We start from the raw sequence: 25,566 nt of genomic DNA, 5'->3' as shown, positions 1-25,566 counted from the left end.
TACTTCCAACTATGTGGTCAGTTTTGGAGTAGGTGTGGTGTGGTGCTGAGAGGAATGTATATTCTGTTGATTTGGGGTGGAGAGTTCTTTAGATGTCTATTAGGTCCGCTTGTTGCGGAGCTGAGTTCAATTCCTGGGTATCCTTGTTAACTTTCTGTCTCGTTGATCTGTCTAATGTTGACAGTGGGGTGTTAAAGTCTCCCATTATTATTGTGTGGGAGTCTAAGTCTCTTTGTAAGTCACTAAGGACTTGCTTTATGAATCTGGGTTCTCCTGTATTGGGTGCATATATATTTAGGATAGTTAGCTCTTATTGTTGAATTGATCCCTTTACCATTATGTAATGGCCTTCCTTGTCTCTTTTGATCTTTGTTGGTTTCAAGTCTGTTTTATCAGAGACTAGGATTGCAACCCCTGCCTTTTTTTGTTTTCCATTTGCTTGGTAGATCTTTCTCCATCCCTTTATTTTGAGCCTATGTGTGTCTCTGCACGTGAGATGGGTCTCCTGAATACAGCACACTGATGGGTCTTGACTCTTTATCCAATTTGCCAGTCTGTGTCTTTTAATTGGAGCATTTAGCCCATTTACGTTTAAAATTAATATTGTTATGTGTGAATTTGATCCTGTCATTATGATGTTAGCTGGTTATTTTGCTCGTTAGTTGATGCAGTTTCTTCCTAGCCTTGATGCTCTTTACAACTTCGCATGTTTTTTCAGTGACTGTTACTGGTTGTTCCTTTCCATGCTTAGTGTTTCCTCAGGAGCTCTTGTAAGGCAGGCCTGGTGGTGACAAAATCTCTCAGCATTTGATTGTCTGTAAAGGATTTTATTTCTCCTTCAGTTATGAAGCTTAGTTTGGCTGGATATGAAATTCTGGGTTGAAAATTCTTTTCTTTAAGAATGTTGAATATTGGCCCCCACTCTCTTCTGGCTTGTGGAGTTTCTGCCAAGAGATCCACTGTTAGTCTGATGGGCTTCTCTTTGTGGGTAACCCAACCTTTCTCTCTGGCTGCCCTTAACATTTTTTCCTTCATTTTAACCTTGGTGAATCTGACAATTATGTGTCTTGGGGTTGCTCTTCTCAAGGAGTATCTTTGTAGCGTTCTCTGTATTTCCTGAATTTGAATGTTGGCCTGCCTTGCTAGGTTGGGGAAGTTTTCCTGGATAATATCCTGAAGAGTGTTTTCCAACTTAGGTCTGTTCTCCCCGTCACTTTCAGGTACACCAATCAAACTTAGGTTTGGTCTTTTCACATAGTCCCATATTTCTTGGAGGCTCTTTCATTTCTTTTTACTCTTTTTTTTCTAAACTTCTTGCTTCATTTCATTCATTTGATCTTCAATCACTGATACCCTTTCTTCCACTTGATTGAATCAGCTACTGAAGCTTGTGCATGCATCACGTAGTTCTCATGCCATGGTTTTCAGCTCCATCATGTCATTTAAGGTCTTGTCTACCCTGTTTATTCTAGTTAGCCATTCGTCTAACCTTTTTTCAAGGTTTTTACCTTCCTTGCAATGGGTCCGACATCCTCCTTTAGCTCAGAGAAGTTTGTTATTACCGACCTTCTGAAGCCTACGTCTGTCAACTCGTCAAAGTCATTCTCCATCCAGCTTTGTTCCATTGCTGGCAAGGGGCTGCAATCCTTTGGAGGATTAGAGGCACTCTGGTTTTTAGAATTTTCAGCTGTTCTGCTCTGGTTTCTCCCCATCTTTGTGATTTTATCTACCTTTGGTCTTTGATGATGGTGACTTACAGATGGGGTTTTGGTGTTAATGTCCTTTTTGTTGATGTTGATGCTACTCTTTTCTGTTTGTTAGTTTTCCTTCTAACAGTTAGGACCCTCAGCTGCAGGTCCTGGTGTAGTTTGCTGTTGGAGTTTGCTGGAGGTCCACTCTATGGATACCCTGTTTGCCTGGGTATCACCAGCAAACGCTGTAGAACAGAATATCAAATATTGCAGAACAGCAAATGTTGCTGCCTGATCCTTCCTCTGGAAGCTTCATCTCAGAGGGGCTCTTGGCTGTATGAGGTGTCAGTCAGCCCCTACTGGGAGGTGTCTCCAAGTTAGGCTACTCAAGGGTCAAAGACCCACTTGAGGAGGAAGTCTCTCCATTCTCAGAGCTCAAACTCTGTGCTGGGAGAACCACTGCTGTCTTCAAAGCTGTCAGACAGGGACGTTTAAGTCTGCACAAGTTTCTGCTGCCTTTTGTTCAGCTATGCCCTGCCCCCAGAGGTGGAGTCTACAGAGGCAGGCAGGCCTCTTTGAGCTGTGGTGGGCTCCACCCAGTTTGAGCTTCTGGCTGCTTTGTTTACCTAGTCAAGCCTCAGCAATGGCAGATGCCCCTCGCCCAGCCTGGCTGCTGCCTCGCAGTTGGATCTTGGACTGCTGTGCTAGCAGTGAGCAAGGCTCCGTGGGCATGGGGTGCTCTGAGCCATGCGCAGGATATAATCTCCTGGTGTGCCATTTGCTAAGACTGTTGGAAAAGCGCAGTATTAGGGCAGGAGTGTCCCGATTTTCCAGATACCCGTGGAAACAGTTTCCCTTGGCTAGGAAAGGGAAATCCCCCCACCCCTTGTGCTTCCCAGGTGAAGTGATGCCCTGCCCTGCTTCGGCTCGCCCTCCATGGGCTGCACCCACTGTCCAACCAGTCCCATTGAGATGAACCAAGTACCTCAGTTGGAAATGCAGAAATCACCCATCTTCTGCATCGATCACGCTGGGAGCTGTAGACCGGAACTGTTCCTATTTGGCCATCTTGGAACGATCAAAATACGTTGTATCTTCTAAATGATGCTAGTATCTATGTGAAGAAAGTCTGTGACTTAAAGTTTAATCAGATGCTTCCATGGTTTAGAAACCAAATAGCAAAGCTATGAACATATGCAGATAGATGCCCCAAAACATTTTGTATTGGAAAAAACATTAAGGCATCAAAGTAGAGAAAAAAGATTTTTTTTAACAGGAAAATAAAATTCATGGTGAGAAGATTAGTTTGAGCTTTTGCAAAAGATCTCTTGAGCATTGAAAATAACATACATTATAGCATGTATAAGGCAAACAATTTACTTTAAATATATCTGCACAGTATATTAAGATTCTGATCTTGTATTCAGTTTTTCTAGTGATCCTGTATTATAAAGTTTCTTTTCTATTATCTGCAGGAAGTAATGGCTGAACACAATCCCCAGTATCTCATTGAGCTAAATGGAAATAAACCAGCAGAGGAGCTCTTTATGGTGAGTGCAGTGTTAAGCAGGAATACTTCACAGCGTGGAAAATTTAAATCTATTGACAGTATTGTACTTCTTTTAATAAACAGAAGCATATTTATATTTGAACACCATTTATCTTTGAACAATCTGTCTTAACACTTAAAATTTTGATGTTCTGTTTATTCATCTGTCCATTTTAAAATCAAAACTACATTCGAATTTAAAATCTCTTTCAAAAGGCGTCTCAAAGAAAAGTAAAAGCAATGGTAACCAAAAGCACACGAGAAGATGCTGAACATCATTAGTCATTAGGGAAAGGCAGGTCAAAACCATAATGGGGAACCCCTTTTACCTTCTAGGTTGACCAAAGTAAAAACAAACAAACATAAAACAAATAATAAAAAGTGTTGGTGAGGATGTGGAGAAATTGGAACCCAAAAATGTTTTACAAAAATAATTCAATAATACAAAAATATAGTAACTATCTCTTAAATGTCAAATAAGTGTCTGGCATTATAATGGGCTCTAGGGATAAAGATAGGAAGGAGGCAGAAGGGTCCACACATCTCTCTGCTCATGCAGTATCCAATATGTTGGGGAAAATAAATCTCTAGAGAGCAGTTTGTGTTACAGTCAGGGATACACATGCATGGTATTATAGCAGTTCATAGCATAAAGACAAAACCTAGTCTGGTAAGGAGGACCACCAGTCTGAAACTATGTTTAAATAGAAACTTAAAGGACCAGTAAGAACTAGACCTTGAAGACAAGGGGAGGTGAGGGAAGTGAGACAGTGTTCCATGCTGAGGGAAGAGTCTGTGTCAAGGACCCAGAGGCCAGAAAGAGCATAGTGATTTGCAGGTACTGAATATAGGACTGGAACGTAGGAGGATGGGGCCGGAGGGGTGGAATAGAGCCAAGACTAGAAATAAGAAGGGGTTGCACCAAGAAAGACCTTGTAAACCATAGTAAGGAGTTTAGACCTTAACATGAGGGAATAGGCATCCAGTGAAAGGTTTTAAGCCAGAAAGTACAGATGATCCTATTTCTGTTTAAGAAAGTTCGCTCCGTTCCAAGCAAGGAAAAAAACGAAAGGAGAATCAAATTGGTGGTAGGAAAACTAGTTTTGGCTTTTGCCATTAATCAGGTATGAGATAGTGGCCTAACCTAGGGTAGTGACCACAGGAATGGACAGAAAAGGACAGATCTGAGAGACATTTAAGAAATCTACTTGACAGGACTTGGTGAGTAACTTAATATGGGAATTAAGGGAGAGAGAAAAGTCAAATATAATGCCCAGATTTCTGGCTTGATCTGACTGGTGGCAGCATGGTAACAGTGCATGCTAGTGGTGGAGCCACCTCAGGGAGAAGCTCCTCACTTCGGACATGCTCTTGCCAAGATCACCTGTGATCTCATGACCAAAGTCACTGCTCATTTTTCAGTCTTCATCTAATTCAATCTATAATAGAAGCAGCATTTGACACAACAGATCACTTCTTTTTTTCTGCACCCTTCTTCCCTTGGCTTCTTGGACCCCACACCACAGTAGTTCCATTACACCTCACTTCACACTCTAATTCGCTAACCTGCAGTGTTGCAGGACCCCAGAGTTCACAAGGCATGAGCCCTTCTCTGTTTACCCTCACTCGTTAAGAGATTTCATTCAGTTAGTAGCTTTAGATATCTTCTAACCACTGACATCTCTTAAATTCATGATGCTGTATCAGATCTTTCCCCTGAATTCCACACTTGTATACTTAATGGCTGCTCAACTGCTGTTTTTCCAATTGGATGTCTGCTAGTCATTTCAGATTTAAGTGTGCAAGATAGAACTTCACCACCACCACCCTGCCCCCAATGTGCTTCTCCCACCATTCTCCTTTTTCAGTAAATGCAAAAACCACCCAGCCAGCTGCCCTCCTTGACTTTTTTTTCTCACATCCCACATCCCATTCACCAGCATATACAGCAGGCTTCTCCTTCAAAATATGGCCAGAATTCTACCACTTTTTACTACCTGGGACACACTTTCCTCAAGGTAGAGGGCAGAAGCTCCAAGGGGCCTGGCTGGAACTTGCCAAACCTGTGAAGGTGCCCATGGGAACTGGTACTCTGCACTTCCACCCACATTCCATTGGCAGAGCAGGCTACATGGAGAAGCTTGACATTAGTGGAATAAGGAAGTGTACTCCACCCAGAATGAACTAGGGAATTAATCAGTGAAGGTTGCATTGTAACACAGTCTGTCACAGGCTACCACACACCATCAGGATTTTGGCCATCTCACTATCTCCCATCTCATGATCTATGTGCTGGCCTCTTTTATTTTTCCAGATTCTTCCATGTAGTGTCTGCATTAATTTCCTGGGGTTGCCATAACAAAGTGCCACAAACTGGTAGCTTAAAATGACAGATATTTATTCTCTCACAGTTCTGGAGGCTAAAAGTCCAAAATCAAGGTGTTGGCAGTGCCATGCTCCTTCCAAAGTCTCTTGGGGAGGCTCTATTTTTGTTTCTTCCAGCTTCTGGTAGCTCCCGACATTTCTTGACTTATGGCAGTAAAACTCCAATATTTGCCTCCATCTTCACATGGCAATCATCCCTTTGCCTGAAGAGGTCCCAGAGACCAAGACCTCTAAGGACATGAATATCTGGGGACCAGAGGGCAGACTGTTATGAGTTGAAATGTGTCCCTCAAAAAGATATGTTGAAGCCCTGAAGTCCAATACCTATGAATGTGACCTTATTTGGAAATAAGGTCTTTGCCTATAGATTAGGAGAAGAGACTCAGACACACAGGGAGAAGATGTTTCTGTGACAACAGAGGCAGAGATTGGAGTGATGCAAGCCAAGACATACCAAGGATTGTCAGCAAACAGCCAGAAGCCAGAAGAAGCAAGCAAGGATTTGACCCAGAGTCAGGGGGAGCATGGGCTTGGCTCATAAGCCCACCACTGTTTCAGAGTATTTGAGATATTCAGATGCCAATGTAGTTAAATATCTGTTCTTTAAATCTAGATTGTTATGGATCGACTTAAATATCTGAACCTGAAAAGAGCAGCTATTCTAACCAAACTTCAGGGTGCAGAGGAAGAAATTAATGACACAATGGAAAATGTAAGTTATATGGAACTGTCTGAAAGTCTAATTTTCAATATATGTTGTGGGCAGGGTGCAGTGGCTCACACCTGTAATCCCATGGGAGGATCACTGGAGCCCAGGAGTCTGAGACCAGCCTGGATGACCTAGTCAGAACCCATCTCTACAAAAAAGAAAAAAAAAAAAGAAAGAAAGAAAAAATTAGCCAGGTGTGGTGGTATGCACCTGTAGTCTCAGCTACTCAGGAGCTGAGACAGGAGGATTGCTTGAGCCCAGGAGGTTAAGGCTGCAGTGAGCCATGATCATGCCACTGCACTCCAGCCTGGGCAACAGAGCCAGATGCTATCTCAAAAAAATTATATATATATAAATGTATATATATATTTATTCATATATATATGTATGTTGTGGCTTTAATTTGTATTCTTTTATAAAAATGGATGTGATTTCTAGGAAGAAGCTGTAATATTAGCACAATATCCTTTTAGATATTAGACACAACACAAGTTTTGAAACAAAATCATAACAATTACATGTAGGAACAGTAAAAAAGAAAGAAATCCAAGTTCAGTTTAAAAATTTGCAGCACCAAAGAACGTGAAGACCTAAAAATTCTTAACTCTATTTCTTTAATCATTCAACCAATTTTTTTGAGTAACTAATGTGTTCCTGGCACTGATGTGCTACATATGTGATGGGTATCAGATTATAACTGCCAATTGCCAAAAGTGCCACAAGGAGTTTTAATTGGAGGATTTGACCTATTCTGAGAAGCTCAGTTTCACCTAAATGAGTAGAAATTATTTTTAAAAAACGCATACCAGGACTGGGCACAGTATCCCAGCACTTTGGAAGGCTGAGGTGGAAGGATCACTTGAGCCCAGGAGTTTCAGACCAGCCTGGGACATAGCGAGACTCTGGCCCTACAAAAAATAAAAAAAAAATTGGGGTGGAGTTCCAAGATGGCCAAATAGGAACAGCTCCAGTCTGCAAGCTCCCAGCGGGATCGATGCAGAAGATGGGTGATTTCTGCATTTCCAACTGAGGTACCTGGTTCATCTCATTGGGACTGGTTAGACAGTGGGTGCAGCCCATGGAGGGTGAGCTGAAGCAGGGCAGGGTGTTGCCTTACCCAGGAAGTGCAAGGGGTCCGGGGATTTCCCTTTCCTAGCCAAGGGAAGCCGTGACAGACTGTACCTGGGAAAAACAGGACACTCCCCGCAAATACTGTGCTTTTCCAACTGTCTTAGCAAACGGCAGCCCAGGAGTTACTATTTCGTGCCTGGCTCGGCAGGTCCCACGCCCACGGAGCCTTGCTCAGTGCTAGGGCAGCAGTCTGAGATTGAACTGTGAGGCAACACAGTTTTGGTTCATATGGAACCAAAAAAGAGCCCGCACTGCCAAGGCAATCCTAAGCAAAAAGAACAAAGCTGGAGGCGTCATGCTACCTGACTTCAAACTATACTACAAGGCTACAGTAACCAAAACAGCATGGTATTGGTACCCAAACAGAGATATAGATCAATGGATCAGAACAAAGGCCTCAGAAATAACATCACACATCTACAACCATCTGATCTTTGACAAACCTAACCAAAACAAGAAATGGGGAAAGGATTCCCTATTTAATAAATGGTACTGGGAAAACTGGCTAGCCATATGTAGAAAGCTGAAACTGGATCCCTTCCTTACACCTTATACAAAAATTAGTTCAAGATGGATTAAAGACTTAAATGTTAGACCTAAAACTGTAAAAACCCTAGAAGCAAACCTAGGCAATACCATTCAGGACGTAGGCACGGGCAAGGACTTCATGACTAAAACACCAAAAGCAATGGCAACAAAAGCCAAAATAGACAAATAGGATCTAATTAAACTAAAGAACTTCTGCCCAGCAAAAGAAACTACCATCAGAGTGAACAGGCAACCTACAGAATGGGAGAAAATTTTTGCAATCTACACATCTGACAAAGGGCTAATATCCAAAATCTACAAAGAACTTAAACAAATTTACAAGAAAAAAACAACCCCATCAAAAAGTGGGCAAAGGATATGAACTGACACTTCTCAAAAGAAGACATTTATGCAGCCAACAGACATATGAAAAAATGCTCATCATCACTGGTCATCAGAGAAATGCAAATCAAAACCACAATGAGATACCATCTCACACCAGTTAGAATGACGATCCTTAAAAAGTCAGGAAACAACAGATGCTGGAGAAGATGTGGAGAAATAGGAACACTTTTACACTATTGGTGGGAGTGTAGATCAGTTCAACCATTGTGGAAGACAGTGTGGCGATTCCTCAGGGATCTAGAACTAGAAATATCATTTGACCCAGAGATCCCATTACTGGGTATATACCCAAAGGATTAGAAATCAGGCTACTATAAGGACACATGCACACCTATGTTTATTGCGGCACTATTCACAATTACGAAGACTTGGAACCAACCCAAATGTCCATCAATGATAGACTGGATTAAGAAAATGTGGCACATATACACCATGGAATACTATGCAGCCATAAAAAAGGATGAGTTCATGTCCTTTGCAGGGACATGGATGAAACTGGAAACAATCATGGTCAGCAAACTATGGCAAGGACAGAAAACCAAACACTGCATGTTCTCACTCATAGGTGGGAATTGAACAATGAGAACATTTGGACACAGGGCGGGGAACATCACACAACATGGCCTGTCGTGGGGTGGGGTCTGGGGGAGGGATAGCATTAGGAGAAATACCTAATGTAAATGACAAGTTGATGGGTGCATCAGACCACCATGGCATATGTATACCTATGTAAAAAACCTGCACGTTGTGCACATGTACCCTAGAACTTGAAGTATAATTAAAATTTTTTTTAAAAATTAACCAGACGTGATAGCACATGCCCATCGTTCCAGCTACTTGAGAGGCTGAGGTGGGGGGATCAGCTGAGCCTAGAGGTTGAGGCTGCAGTGAGCCATGATTGTGCCACTTGCACTCCAGCCTGCGTGATAAAGCAAGACCCTGTCTCAAAAATAAAAATAAAATAAAAAACAAAAACATATGCCAGGATCATAAATAGACATAATTCAAATTTTAAAATCTTTGAAGAAAGAGGTCATTTTGTTATCCTGTATCATAACAAGATCTCAGTGGGTCAACATAACTGGAATATGTGCTGGGACCCCTGCAATATGAACTGGTGCTGAAGAGGAAGAAAAGTGGGCTTGGTCAAAACAGAGGCTGGGAAAAATAAACTGAGTACTGAGGCCTCCTGTTCTAGGTCATCAATGAAGGAAAGAGAAAAAGTATCTATAAAACCTGCAGGAAATTTCTGAGCCAGAAAGTTTGTCCTTAGAAAGCATTGCATGCATGGGGCATAGGTGTAAGGTTGTAGTTCATAAGCTGTATGACTAGGTGAACCTGCCTCCTTTTTCATAAAAGGGAAGATGTGGCTGTGTACGCTGGAGTCATTATTCATATCCCTTAAGCAGCATTTCTACCTGGCAGTCCAGACCACCTCCAAAAGAATCACCTGGGAACCTTACTACAAACACAAATTCCTGAGGCCCAAATCCCAGACTGGTTGAACCAGACTATCTGGAGATGGAACCTGAAAATGTATTTTTACAAAATCTAGAACAAATTCCTATGCCCACTTAAGTCTGAGAACCCCTGCTTTAACTCTTGGGACACCAAAGGAGCCTGGTCAATTAAAGTTGATTAATCTACAAGTTCCTATGTTTTTAAAGGACTTTAGATGAATAATATTCAGCTAAAGGCAGGTGATTTTTAGAGAATCAATATAATGGAAATATTTAAAGCAGTGAGTCCCAGCCCTGACTGCAAAACGGGGTCATCTAGGAAGTTTTTTAAACATTACAATGCCCAGGCCAGTTAAAACAGAATTTCTAGGGCAGGGCTCTGTCATTAAGTGAAACAAAACAAAATAGGATATGACATCAAAGGCAGAGACTACAAAAGAAAAATACAAAAAAACTTTTCTGCATCAGCACTATCAGTAGAAGCCGGGCATGGTGGCTTATGCCTGTAATCCTAGTACTTTGGGAGTCTGAGGCAGGCAGATCACTTGAGGCCAGGAGTTTGAGACCAGCCTGGCCAACACGGTAAAACCCCATCTCTACAAAAAAAAAGGAAAACACATCAATCAATAGAGTAAAAAGACAACCCACAGAAAGGAGAAGAATACTTGAAAATCACATATCTGACAGGGATTACTATGCAGAATATGTAAAGAACAACTACAACTCCACAGCAGTAAAAAAATCCAGTTCAAAAATGGGCAAAGGATTTGAATAGACATTTCTCTAAAGAAGATATATAAATAGCCAGTAAGTACATGAAAAGATGCTCAATATCACTAGCCATTAAGGAAATGCAAATCAAAACTGCAATGAGATGCCATCTCATATCCATTGGGGTGCTATTATTCAAAAAATGAGAAATAACAAATGTTGATGAGGAGAAATGAGAACCCTCTTGCATTGTTTGTGGGGATGTAAAATGGTGCAGCTGCTGTTTAAAGTAGTTTGGTGGTTGCTAAAAAAGTTAAACATAGAATTCTCATCTATCCAGCAATTACACTTCTAGGCATTTCCCCCAAAGGATTGAAACCAGGAGCTCAAACAGATACTTGTACACCAATATTTATAGCACCTTTATTCACAATAGCCAGAAGGTGGAGATAACCCAATGTCCATCAATGGATGAACTGATAAACAAAATGTGTGTGTGTGTGTGTGTGTGTGTGTGTGATGGAATATTATTCAACCTTAAAGAGGAGTAAAATTCTTCTATATGATAAAATATGATCCATGAAAACATACTAAGTGAAACAAGCAAATACAAAAGGGCAAACATATGATTCCACTTATACGAGATACACAGAATAGACAAATTCATCGAGACAGAATGTAGGATAGAGGTTACCAGGGGCTGGGGGGAAGGAGAGTTATTTCATGAGTACAGAGTTCTGTTTGGGATGATGGAAAAGTTCTGGAAATGAATAGAGGTGGTGGTTGCACAACACAGTGAATATACTTAATAGCACTGAATTGTATGCTTAAAGGTGGTTACAAAAACAAATTTTATGTGATGTGTATTTTACCACAATTAAAAAAACAAAAAATAAACCCAAAAATCTTCCCTAGGAGATTCTACTATGCAGCTCAGGAAGAGAACCACTGGTTTAAAGGGGTAGGAAAGCCACAGAGACCTTACTGTAGACTCCAGCTCCCTGGTGAAGAGTGAGAGAGCTATAGCATCTGCTGAGTTGCAGGAGAGGAGGGGCTGTGCAGGTAGATGAGGACATGGGCATGGGTTTGTGCAGTAGGAGGAAGGACAGGGTCAGACTGGCACCTAGCACAGTAAAAATTTTGGCTTTCGAGTCACACAGACCTGGATTTGAATTCAGCAGTACAGCCTTTCAGACCTGTGACTCTGCTTAACCTTGCTGCCCTTTATTCAATGGTATATATTTAAAAAGGAGCAACAATCCCTATGGCATCGTGTTATTGTAAAGATTACATGAGATTATGCTTTTAAAGTGCCTAGAACCAATGGTGATATTTTAAAAATTTAACAGCTGCATTGCAGGGGCAGGGTTGGCTTCATGAACTTCACACAGGACCATGTGCTTAGTTTAATACCCTGCTGCTGCAGTCCTGAAATTCTTAATAATTGTAGAACAAGGGTCCTGTAATTTTCATTTTGTTCTGGCCCTGGCAAATTAGTTTGTGCGGTGCAAGAGCATTCACCCAATCACAACAGAGCTGGCAGAAGTGCTGAAGACATTTGCCAGGCATTAACCCTTAGTTGCTGGACCATGGAAAGGTCCAGAGTTTCTTCAGCAAGAGGATGGGTAGGAGTAGAGCTTGAGGGTAGTGGTTATAGTGGCCAACTTCCTTCTGCCCCTGCCCTGCTACCTTGGCTGTGTCTGGGGTCCCTCACATGCTCCTCTGGTTAAGTGGCTCCAGAAAGTATGCTTCTGGTCTTCTCACTGGGAGAGAAGTGGTGGGAGGGGACCAAGTGGAGTAGGAGTGGCTCTGGCACTAGCACCTTCTTTCAAAGATTTCCAACCAGTTACACTGTTTTCTGCTCTCCATTCATTCCCCTTCAGAGGTACCTGGTATCACAGGGTCCCATGTCTTTCCAGGGTTTTGCAAAGTGAATCCACTGACTCCTTGTTGTTCTTACCCCTCCAATACCTATCTTTGCTCTACAGATATTTAGCTTTCACCTATCTGATATAAGTCAGTTACCACTCATCCATCTGCTTTCTAACTTACAAAACTGTGTAGCTGTAACTGGTGAGCTGTCAGCCCTGATCAGCACCTCTAGTCTCTTCTCCCATTCTCTGCGTCCTCATGAGTTTCTTTTTTTTTATTCTTCTACTGTCATTTTAGTGAGGTTTTAGGAAGCAGCAAACATAAATTCATGTTTTCAGTCTGCTTTGTTTAACCAGAAGCCAGTCCTTATCATTTTTAAGCCTGTAATATCAAATTCATTCAAAAGCTCATCTTCTCCTCTCCCTTCGGCACCTGCTGAACGTGTGGCCCCATGGGCATGAAGTTGAGAGAGGAACATGGTCTGCTGTTCAAATACTTAACCTTTTAGAGAATACTTATGGTCTATTCAAATACTTTTTTCATGTATGGGCGGGAAATATGGATGATAAGGAAAGAGAGACTGCCTCCTGACCTAACTGGGCATGGTTTCAGTCCCTAGCTCATTGTCCAGGAACCCTGTGGAGAAGGCCTGTAGCTTAATGTGCTCCATGGATGAGGTTCTCAGTCTTATACAACTCTCCTAAGCATTGACAGTTTCCTTAATATTTACTATCACTTCCAGCTCTCACTTGGGAACATTCATGCAGTATCCCTGCAGTGCACATGCCTCTTTGTTCTCTGATGCTGCAGTGGTCCATGGAAGATCATAGCTCACAATCTCATCTGCATTGCATAGTCAACTCTGAAGCAAGCATATATCATGTGTGACCCACATCTGAGGGTTGGGGGGAGCAGTTTTCCCCTCGCCATTGCACACTCTCTTCATTTTCTTTTGCTATAGCAGAATACCACAGACTAGGTAATTTATAAAGAAAATAAGTTTATTTGGTTCACAGAAATAAGTTTATTTGGAGCCTGGGAAGTCCAAGTGCATGGCACTGGCATCCGGTGAGGGCCTTTGTGCTGTGTTTCCCATTGTGGAAGGTGGAAGAACAAAAGAGTGCAAGAGCCAGAGCCAGGGCAAGAGGGGTTAACTTGCCTTTATAATAAGTCCACTCTCAAAATAACTTACCCACTCCTGAGATAAGGACATTAATCTATTCATGAGGGTGGAGCACTCGTGACCTAATCACCTCTTAACAGTCCTACCTCTTAATACCATCACAATGGCAATTAAATTTCAACCTGAGTTTTGGAGGGGACATTCAAACCATAATACTCACCATGCCATCTCTCACCAGTTTTCTCATCCCCTGGTAAGGAACCACAAGGACAGATGAACCTTTCAAGCAACCTTTCTATCATATGGGAAAGTAAGCATAAATATAAAATAAAATAAGCATGTTCCCAACTGAGAATTAGCAGTTTTCTACAGAATTTTGCGGTCTGTAGAAAAGTATTTCTTAACTTATCTGGAGGTCACCAACAGAAAGGATTGCTGATGAAGGAGACTTTAAATTTTAAGAATTAAAGAACTGCTTATAGCTAAGTAAATGCAAAAACAATCTGTACATAACATCTTAGGTATATGTGAAAGCCAAGGTAAATTAGCTGAGAATCTGGTACATTTTCCAAAATTTTTAATAAGAATTTTTCAGAATCTGTTTTCTAAGGAAGATGATAGAAAATGCACTATCTACCTTATGCTTATTTTACCATATGATAGAAATTGCTCAGTAGAATTTAAAGATTTTTTAACATAAATGTAAACTAGTTCTTTGTAAAACAAGGGTCCTGTAATTTTCAACTAGTTCAAACTAGTTCTACACTGTCTTATTAAATCAAGGACAAGTGCAGGATGTTGCAATTAAGAAAAAAGCCAAAATTTGCTTTTTAAATTATTTCTTAAATAGTAAAGCACTATAAAATTATAAATGAAATATTTAATGCTCCTAATTTCAGCAAAATTTATGCCCATATTTTTAATGTAGTATTTGCAATTCACAGGATGAGCTATTTCGTACTCTCACATCTTATAAACTTATTGCACCAAGATACAGATGGCAGAGAAGTAAATGGGGACGTACATGTCCTGTGAATTTAAAAGATGGTAACATTTATTCAGGATTACCAGATTATTCTGTGAGGTAAGTAAGATTTTCAGAACTTAATTTTAAATCTTCCTCATTAAATCTTCCTCATACATCTTTTCAGTTGTTTACTAATATGGCATATTTTAAGTTTTCTAGGTAAAATCTACTGTCTTTCATCAGAAGAAGCATTAAAACCATTTTTATTGAACCCACGTCCCTATCTGCTTCCACCTATGCCAGGACCACCATGTAAAGTATTCATACTTGGACCTCAATATTCAGGGAAAACAACACTTTGCAATATGCTTGCAGAAAATTACAAAGGAAAGGTGACTAACTAACTATCTATCTGTCTATCTATCTATCTATCTATCTATCTATGTCTATCTGTCATGTATCTATACTCGATTATAATTTGTAGGATTTTATTTGTACTCAGTTTTTAAAATTTCATGTTTTAATTGAATAATTGTTCCGCTGGGCTTGGGGTAGGGAAGGCATTCTTTTTGTTGTTTATTGCTGCTTCCAGACCAGAGTCCCTCCCTGCTTCCCAAAAGCTCCCACATGTGAATATCGTGTCATTCAGACTCTGCCACCTATTAGCTTTCTTGGTTCTACTCATCTTTTGTCCCCTGGGTTTCACTTCTCCTGGCTCACTCTCACTCTCCCCATATAATCACTCCTGTCCTAATTCTTGGTGATTTCAGTATTACAAAGATGATCCTCCCAACACCTTGACACCTCCCTCAGTAATCTTGTTCTCCACTCTCAGTAAACAAAATTATTTTTAGCTTAGACAAGAGTGATAGCAGTAAAAGTGGTATGAAACAAGCATATTTGGGATATAATTTGAAGACAAAGCTGAAAGATTTGATGAGGGATTGGAATGTGGAGGAATTCTAGAAGGGGCAGTGTGGCTTGAGGATTGCCTATGCAAGAAGGAATGGCACAAGATCATGGCTAAAGACAGAGCAATTCAGGCCACAGAAAGGTGTTAGAAGTTGTTCAAAGTGCTGTTGCATTCTTTTAAGCACTGGAGTATCATTTTCTATTTGCTTTTAACTTTTTCATTGTGAAACATGACAAACATACAGAAAAGTGAAGCCCACTGAGTTACCGCAAAATGAACCCCCATATAACCACCAACCAGGTCAAATCTGGAATGTTGCCAGCACCCAGAAGCCCTCTCATGTTTCTTCTCAATACCAGTCTCCTCTCCACACAAAGGTAACCACTGCCCAGAATTTTATGGCATTCACTTCCATACTTCTCCTATGGTTTTGCCATGGAAGCATACATCCAAATACCATAGGCTAGTTTTGCATGGTTTTTTTGAATTTTATAGACTTAAACAATTTATCTTCTTTGTGCCTGGCTTCTTTCACTTAACATTATAATTATGATATTTGTCCAGACTATTGAATGTAGCTGTAGTTTATTCATTTTTATTGTTTTATTGTATTCTGTTGATTGACTTATACCATAATGTATTTATCCACATTTGAGCACTAATAAAACTTGGATTGATTCCAGATTGGAGTAAATAACACTACTATAAACATTCTTGTATGTGTCTCTTGGTGCACACATGGACATATGTTCAACTTGTGTAGATAATGCCAAATTGTTTTCCAAAGTAGTTCCATTATTTCACAATACTATCAGCAGTATATGAGAGTTCTGTTATTCCATATTCCTGCCAACTCTTATTATGGTCAGTCTTTCTAATTCTAGCCATTTTAGTGAGTGTATAATAGTATCTCACTGTGGTTTTAATTTGCATTTCCCTAATGACTAATGAGGTTGAACCTCTTTCATCTGTTTACTGACCATTTAAATATTCTCTTTTTGAAGTGTTTTCTCAAGTGTTTTGCCCATTTTTAGTTGTGTTTTTGTATATTATTAGTAAGAGTTCCTAATATTATCTATATACAAGTTATCTGTTGATTATAAGCATTAGGACTATTCTCTGTCTCTCGGTGGTTTGCCATTTCACTTTTCTAATGGCATCTTTTAATAAACAGAAGTTCTTTGTTTCAATGAGGAATGATTTATCAACCTTGTCTGTTATCATTAGTGCTTTTTATGTCATACTTAAGAAAATTTTTCTGCCCAAACATCATGAGGATATTGTCCTATATTAACTGCTAAAAGCTTTATTGTTTTGACTTTCACATTTAGATATATAATCCACCTAAACTTGACTTTCTTATGATGTGAAGGACAGGGTAAGTTTTACTTTTTCCCATATAGATATTCAGTTGTTTCAGGATCATTGAAGAAAACATCATCCTTTATCAACTGTTTGCCCCCTTTGTCTTATATCATGTTTTTATACATATGTGTGTCTCTTTTGGGGCTCAGTGGTCTATTTCTTTTTTTTTCTTTTCTTTTTGAGACAAGGTCTTGCTCTATTGCCCAGGCTGAAGTGCAATGATACCATCATAGTTCACTGCATCCTCTAACTCCTGGGCTCAAGCAATCCTCCCACCCTAGCCTCCTGAGTAGCTGGGATGACAGATGCACACCACCATGCCTGGCTAATTTTTGTATTTTTTTTGTAGAGATGGGGTCTTGCTATGTTGTCCAGGCTGATCTCAGGAGCTCCTTGCCTCAAATGATCCTCCTGCCTCAGCCTCCCAAAGCACTGGGATTACAAGTGTGAACCACCATACCGAGCCTCACTGATCTATTTCATCATTCTATTAGTATTTTGCCAATACTACATTGACTTAATTATTTTAGCTTTACAATAAATCTTGATGTCAAGTAGAGCAAGGTCTTCTATCTTATTGTTCTCTTTCAGGAGTGCATTGGCTATTCTTAGCCCTTTGCAATTTTATGTAGAAAAATCTTTTGAGATTTTAACTAGGATAGCATCACATTTATAGATCAGTTGGAGGAATGGACATCTTTACAATATTGACTCTTCTAGTCCATAAACATGATACATTTTGCCATTTATTTAGCCCCTCTTTAATTTATGTTAGTAATAATTTGGAGTTTTCTGTGTAGAAATTTGCACAGACCTCTGGGTATATGGGTTTTGATGCTATCCTAGGTAATATCATTTTTAACTAATTAAAACTTCTCTCTATTATCTTGTGTGTTATATATTATTTTCTTTAAAGAGTCACCCAAGAAATAATGCCTGACATATTACTTTCAATATAAATTGGTACTTTCATACTTCTTAGATAGTGCAAGGGTCTTATAATTCAAACATACCCTTAAAATGTATTCCCACATAATGTTTTCCTGTAAAGCATCACCTGGTTTTTAATGTGCAAACATCATAGACCACACATATCTCCCGGTGGCTCACGCCTGTAATCCCAGCACTTTGGGAGGCCGAGGCGGGCAGATCATGAGGTCAGGAGATCGAGACCATCCTGGCTAACATGGTGAAACCCCGTCTCTACTAAAAATACAAAAAAATTAGCCGGGCATGGTGACGGGCGCCTGTAGTCCCAGCTACTCGGGAGGCTGAGGCAGGAGAATGGCGTGAACCTGGGAGGCGGAGCTTGCAGTGAGCCGAGATCGCGCCACTGCACTCCAGCCTGGGTGACAGAGCCAGACTCTGTCTCAAAAAAAAAAAAAAAAAAAATTTCAAATACTGTTTATATTTACATCTCCAAAAGAAAATTCTACATTTTAAATTTATAATATTCAGGAAAGATGGTGTGATACATTTCAAATACAAGTAGTAGACTGTCAAAATCAAGTGTAAGTGTTTAGAAAAACTTCCTCATGTGTCAGTAACGGAGTCTCAAATGTTGCTGGCCCTAAGAAAGGCCATTTTACTGCATGGAAAACAAATGTGTATCACCAATAATATTAATTGTTTGGTGATCACATAATGATGTTTTAACCATTTTGCATCCAAACATGATTGCCTATTACTTGTAATAGGCCTTTGCTTATGTTTTAGTTACATTATAGAATTTGAGTCAAGGTATAATGCATTATAAATTTCCCATTTAAAATAATGAAAAATCAGCTGGCATGGTGGCTCATGCCTGTAACCCCAGCACTTTGGGAGACTGAGGCAGGAGGATCCCTTGAGTCTAGGAGTTTGAGGCCAGCCTGGGCAAAATGGTGAGACCTCTTCTCTAAAAAAGTAAAATAAAATAAAATAAAATAAAATCATGAAAAATTATTATTTCTGACCCTCAGAAACTGAAATAATAATTTTTGTTTAAGTCCTTAAGTTTTTAGGTACTTTGTTATGCAGCAATTAGAAAATACCCCAAAATAATTTTTTAAGATTGATAATTATATTTCATCAAAGTATAAAACATTTCTCTCTGATACAAGGCCTTTTTTTTTTTAAATGAAACCCAGTAGCCTGGGAGATCTTTGAAACAAGTATAACTAAAAACATGTTTCTGGCACTGTATACTTAGAGCGCCTACAGATCAAAAGGATAAAAATAGGCAATGCTAGGAAAATAGACAACAGATAGCTAGAGAAAAACCACAGAAGATGAGTTGTCAGTGGAAAAAACTTATGAAAGATGCCTAACCTCATCAGGAAATAGGTAACATAAAATAATAGTAAGATGAAAATTTTCACCCATATCAAAAGAATGACAACCTTTGTTCTAAAGAGAACATGTATGAATGGGAAGTTTTAAAAACTATTGATGGAACTGTACATGGCTACCATCTTTTTAAGAATCTTTAAATTCCAGCCATGACAGTGAACTAACCCTCCTAACATGTGATCCCTGCAGGAAGAGAAACTCATGAGGTGAGCTCCATGGTTACCTCAATTGTCTGCATGGATAGGGACAGTTTCCTGACAGGACAAGCAGAGCATGGTGCTTCCATGGAGCTGAGGAGACTGAGCTCAGTTCTGAAGCAGCCTGCACTGTGAAGCAGAGCAGCAGGGAGAAGGGAGCTGCTTGTGAGTAGGGTGGGAGCAAGGCCCAAGTGTGTGTGGCCAAGAGCTTCTCAAAGGAGACTTCACAAAGCTTATCGAAGGATGGCTCCTACAGGTTGTGAACAGAACAGATACTGGAGGTTAAGCAGTGCAGGGACTTGAGACATCTGGCCCAGTTGCAAAGGAGAGGCCTTATTACTAGAACATTGAGCTGACACACTGTAAAGGCCATCCCTTGGGTGTAAGGACCACAACCTAGATTAAGGCCTACTCTACACCCTCCCTTACCAAGCCTACAACCACTCCTCAATAAAATCTGGGGGAATGAATTTGGGGATTGAGCCCTATCAAATTGGGAAATACTTGGGGGCTTTCCAAATTTGGATTTAATAAAGCATAAAATAGAAGTTCAGGCCAGTTGCAGTGGCCTGTAATCCCAGCACTTTGGGAGGCTGAGGAGGGCAGTTCACTTGAAGCCAAGAGTTTGAGACCAGTTTGGCCAACATGGTAAAACCCTGTCTCTACAAATACGAAAATTAGCCAGGTGTGGTGGTGCACGTGTGTAATCCCAGCTATTCGGGAGACTGAGGCAGAATTGTTTGAACCCAGGAGGTGGAGGTTGCAGTGACCAGAGATTATACCACTGCACTCCAGCCTGGGCGACAAGGAGAGACTCTGTCTCAAAAAAACAAAAAACAGAAGTTCAGTGTGGTAAACCAATACAGTCATGTGCTGCATATACAACAGTGGTCCCATAAGATTATAATGGAGCTGAAAATTTCTCATCGCCTAGTGAAGTCATAGCCATTGTAGCATCATAGCACAAGTTACTCATGTGTTTGTGATGCTGCTATAAACAAACCTACTGTGCTGCCAGATGTATAAAAGCATAGCACATACAATCATGTACAGTTATGTCATACTTGATGACAATAAAAAACAATGATGTTAATGGTTTAGTATTTACAATACTATACTTTTAATCATTATTTTAGAATGTACTCCTTCTACTTGTAGAAAACGTTAACTGTAAAACAGCCTCAGGCAGGTCCTTCAGGAGATAATCCAGAAGGCATTGTTGTCGTAAGAGATGACAGCTCCATGCGTGTTCTTGTCCCTGAAGACCTTCCAGTGGGACAAGATATAGAGGAGGAAGACAGTGATATTGATAATCCTGACCCCATGTAGGGCTAGGCTAAAAAAAAAAAAAAAAAAAAAAAGCTTAAACATCGAAAAATAGAAAAAAGCTTATAAAGATACAAAGAACCTATTTTGTACATCTGTACAATGAGTTTGTGTTTTAAGCTAAGAATTGTTACAAAAGAGTCAAAAAGTTTAGAAATTTTAGAAGTTTATAAAGTAAAAAAGCTATAATAAGACAAGGTTAATTTATTATTGAACAAAGAAACAAATTTTAAATAAATTTAGTGTAGCCTAAGTGTACATTGTTTATAAAGTCTATAGTAGTATACAATAATGTCCTAGACCTTCTTATTCACTCACCACACACTCTCTCACCCAGATCAACTTCTAGACTTGCAAGTTTCATTCATGGTAAGTTCCCTATACAGCTGTAGCATTTAAAAAATGTTTATGCCATATTTGCACAGTACCTTTTCTATATTTAGATATGTTTAGACATACAAATCCTTAACATTGTGTTACAGTTGCTTGCAAAATTCAGTACAGCAACATGCTGTACAGGTTTGTAGCCTAGGAGCAATAGGCTATACCATATACCGTAGGTGTTTAGTAAGCTGTACCCTCTAAGTTTGTGTAAGTACACTCTATGCTGTTTGCACAACAACAAAATCACCTTATGACACATTTCTCAGAATGTATCCCCATTGTTAAGCAACACATGACTGTAACTGAACTGCCTGATAGAACAAAAGTCAACACTGACAGTCTTCAGAGGAAGATAACAGAATTCAAAGTCCCTAATAATGTATCATCCACAATGTCCAACATGTAATGAAACGTTACAAGACATGCAAAGAAACAGGAAAACGTTAACCATATCAAGAAAAAAGGAGACAATAGAAACTGGCCCTGAAATGGACCAAATGTTGGATTTAGCAGATAAAATCTTTAAAGTGGCTATTATAAATAATGCTTAAGGTCTTTATAAGAGAATAGAGAATCTCTTAAGATAAATGAAAAAACTACTTAAAACAGAACCAAATGGAAATCCTGCACTAAAAATATAAAAACCAAACTGAGCGTTTTACTGAATTAGCTTGACTGCAGATTGGAATTTGTGGAAGAACTTGAAGACAGATCAATAAAACATTTCCAGTCTGAAAAACAGAGGGAGAAAAAAATATTGAAAGAAATGAACAGAGCTTCAGGGACCTGTGGGAAAATCAGATAGTCTAATGTGAGTAAGTGGAGTCCCAGAAGAAGATGATAATGGAAATAGGACAGAAAAAAAATACTTGAAGATATTGTCAACATTACTGAAATTAAGAAACCAAGCAAAAACCAAAAAATTATAGATTGACTTACAGGTCCAAGAAGCTCAGCAAGCCCCAAACAGGATAAATACAAGGAAAACCACACCTTACACACATCATATTTAATGGTGAAAACCCCAAAAGCAGCAGTCCCCAACCTTTTTGGCACCATGGACTGGTTTTATGGAAGACAGTTTTTCCACAGACTGGGTTGTGGGGGTGGAGGATGGTTTCAGGATGAAACTGTTCCACTTCAGATCCTCAGGCATTAGATTCTCATAAGGAGCACACAAACCAGATCCCTCGCATGTGCAGTTCACAATAGGGTTCGTGCTCCTATGAGAATCTAATGCTGCCACTGCTCTGACAAGAAGCAGAGCTCAGGCAGTAACGCTCATCGACTGCTCACCTCCTGCAGTGCCCCTCAGTTCCTACCGGTCCATGGCCTGAGGGTGGGAGACCCCTCCCCTAAAGCAGTCACAGAAAAATTGATATGTTAAATAGAATAAAACATTGATACAAATGACAGCCAACTTGTCATCAGAAGCAATGGCAATCAGAAAACAATGAAACAAGAGCTTTAAACAACTACAAGAAGAAAAGCCATCCTAGAAGTATATAGCAAGCGAAAATGTCCTTGAAAAATGAGTTAACACAAAGACATTTTTGGATAAAAGACACTTCTGGCCTTCTGATGACTACGAGTTTCATAATATAATTGCCAAGCCAGATCACCTAAACACTAAACAAACAATACTCACGCAAATGAAGTTTCCAATTATTAACATGCTCTGGAAAATAAGAGTAATTATTGAATCCAGAAACTAGATCAGGATATTAGAAACAGAAAAGGGAACATTTGGAAAACAAAAAGGGTCCTTTGAAATTAAAATATATGCAAGATGAAAGAACATTAAAAAAGAAAATATAACACAAATGAAAAATTCAATAGAAGAGTTAAAAGATAGAAATTAAAGTTACCTTTTAGGTATTAGTATAAACTGACAAATGGAAAAAAGAATAGAAAAGAAAAGAAACTATAAGGTCAGTCTAGGGTGTTCATTTTCCATATAGGAATTCTTGTAGGAGCCACCAGAGAAAAGAATATTACCAAAGAGATAACTGCAGAAAATTTCCCAGATTGAAGGACATGCTTCCAGATAGAAATGACACAGTAAATGCCCAGTAAAATGGATGGAGAAAGACCTACACGAAGGGACATCACTTTGAAATTATAAGACAATGGGGGCAAAGATCCAGAAGCTTCTGTAAAATGAGCCTAGAAGACTCTGGAGAGGAAAACTAGGTCCCATGGAAAGGACTGGGAATTCCAATAACATGGAACTTCTCAACCCACAACTCTGGAAGCCAGAAGACAATTTTTGGGGGGAGTGGCTGATAGCCTAGAATTTTATATTCAGGCAAATGAAGTCTAATAATAGAATGAGGGCATTTTCAGTCACACACACAAAAAATTGCCTCTCATGTATTCTTTGTCAGAAGCTACTAGAAGATGTGGTGCATCAAAATGGGGGCCTAAACCAAGATGGCGACATGGGATCCAGAAGCAAAAGGGCATCTATGCATCCCTGACAAGGAAGAGGGTTAGGAAATCCCAAGATGGTGGGGGAAGGAGAGCCCATGATGTCAGTTGTTCTGCAGGCCTGGAAGCCTAGAAAATAACCAATCCAGTTTGGGGTAGGAGAACAGAGGGGTCCAGAAGAGATAGCTCCAGGGAGATGATAACCTGATGTATTTTCAAGCAGAAATTTATACTTGTGAAGAAGAGTTTGGGAATTCATTATTGATAGGTATATAGAAAACTAAGCAACCCCCACACAAAAAAAAAAACCTGCAGGAACAGAAATATGAACATGTTCTACGTAATTGTGAGTAATTGTTCTATAAGCATAATAACATGAATAATGCATATTATTTTTTAGAAATGTATTATCTAATTCTTGGGGGCTTACGGAGGGATGTGGGAGAAGAAATGTGTGTGTGTGTGTGTGTGTGTGTGTGTGTGTGTGTGTCTAAGATTCCTAACTAGTTCATCATTTGGGGAAGAAAAAGTTTTATCCAGGTAATTTCAGATTATTTAAAGTGTAAATTAGAAGGAAAAAGGAAAAAAATTAGAAGGAAAGTAAAACTTTTGACAGCATACAGAGGAAAATACTGAGTATATATTTGCCATGTGTGTGTTTTTCATTTATTACTGCATAAAAAATTACCCTAACACCTTGAAACAACAATAAGCATTTATGATCTTGCATAGTATCTCTGAGTCAGGAATTCAGGAGTGGCTTAGCTACATGGTTCTGTCCTAAATGCTTTCATGAGGTTACAGGTAAGATGTCTTCTGGGGCTGCACTCATCTGACACTAGGCTGGGGCTGGAAGATGGCTCAATCACATGAATGAGACCTCAGTTCTTTTCTATGTAGATCTCTTCATAGGACTGCTTATGTGTCCTCATGACCTGGCAACTGACTACCCTCAGAAAGAGTTAATCAAGGAGGAAGCTATAATGTTTTTCATGACTTAGTCTTAAAAGTCATCCACTATCACTTGCATCGTACTCTATTTAAAGCAAGTCACTACTAAGTTCTAGTTACACTAAAGAGGAGAATTAGGCTCCACCTTCTGAAGGGAGGTGTGTCAAAAGATTTGTGGACTTATTTTAAACCCATCACATCATAATATGTGTCAGATAAAGGAATTATCATTTTAAAATATAAAAAGACAAATCAATATGCAGATAAAGCTTCAATAGGAAAAAAAATCAAACAGGCAATTCACAGAATAATAGATACAAATAGCCATTAAACATTAGCAAAAGGATACCACCTCCCTGATAGAGAGATGCCAAAAAACAGAGACTTGTCATATCAATCTCATTGTAACAGTTAAAAGATTACTAAAAACACCCAATTTCGATGTATACCTAGGATGGGAGAAGTACATTCTCGTAGACTGCTAGTAAGAGTATAACCATTAGGCATAGAAATTGGAAATACATATGCAAACCTAAAGTCCATGCATATCCTTTGAACTGCCAATTCTGTTTTATGGATTTTTCTAAAGAAACTATCAAAGATGTAGATAATTGTGTTCATCGTAGCCTAGTTTATGTACCAAAAATGTATATACCAAAATATAGATAATATATAATATGTGTGTTATATATTATCTACATTTTATACATATTATCATATATCATATATGTATACATTATGTCTATAATACACATATTATATATTATATACATATATTTTATGTCTATAATACACATATATACATATATAGCATACTATGCATATATTATATATTAATATACAATCTAATATGCAATTTAATATTAATATATTATTAATGTATTATCCTGATTTATAATAGTAATATAATATTAACACTATATTAATATATATTATATTAATATTATACATTGATGTATAATATACTATAGTATACTATTATACAAATATATATTACATATTATATACATAGTATACTATACGATATAGTATGCTCTATATACTATATATCTGACTATAGTATATACATATACATATATGTACATGTATGTGTATGTATACATATGGAGACTCCTGATTCTTTTTCTTATAGGAATGT

General features: G+C 39.1%; 1 protein-coding gene across 2 annotated transcripts in view; it reads left to right on the top strand.

Annotated features, from left to right (window-relative positions):
- The window catches only part of AK9 (adenylate kinase 9), a 199,535-nt gene that overhangs the window by 42,992 nt on the left and 130,977 nt on the right, over positions 1-25,566 (top strand). For both annotated transcript variants that reach the window (XM_057302574.2, XM_055114038.2), the window contains exons 9-12: positions 3,167-3,241; positions 6,239-6,337; positions 14,509-14,648; positions 14,743-14,923. In XM_057302574.2, coding sequence (XP_057158557.2) covers positions 3,167-3,241; positions 6,239-6,337; positions 14,509-14,648; positions 14,743-14,923 — 495 coding nt within the window. The remainder of the gene's footprint in view (positions 1-3,166; positions 3,242-6,238; positions 6,338-14,508; positions 14,649-14,742; positions 14,924-25,566) is intronic.

This window comes from Pan paniscus, chromosome 5 (assembly GCF_029289425.2).
Source record: "Pan paniscus chromosome 5, NHGRI_mPanPan1-v2.0_pri, whole genome shotgun sequence".
In the NCBI taxonomy this organism is placed as follows: Eukaryota; Metazoa; Chordata; class Mammalia; order Primates; family Hominidae; genus Pan; species Pan paniscus.
The sequence above is the reverse complement of the archived record's forward strand: the minus strand, read 5'-3'. Positions and strand labels throughout refer to the sequence as shown.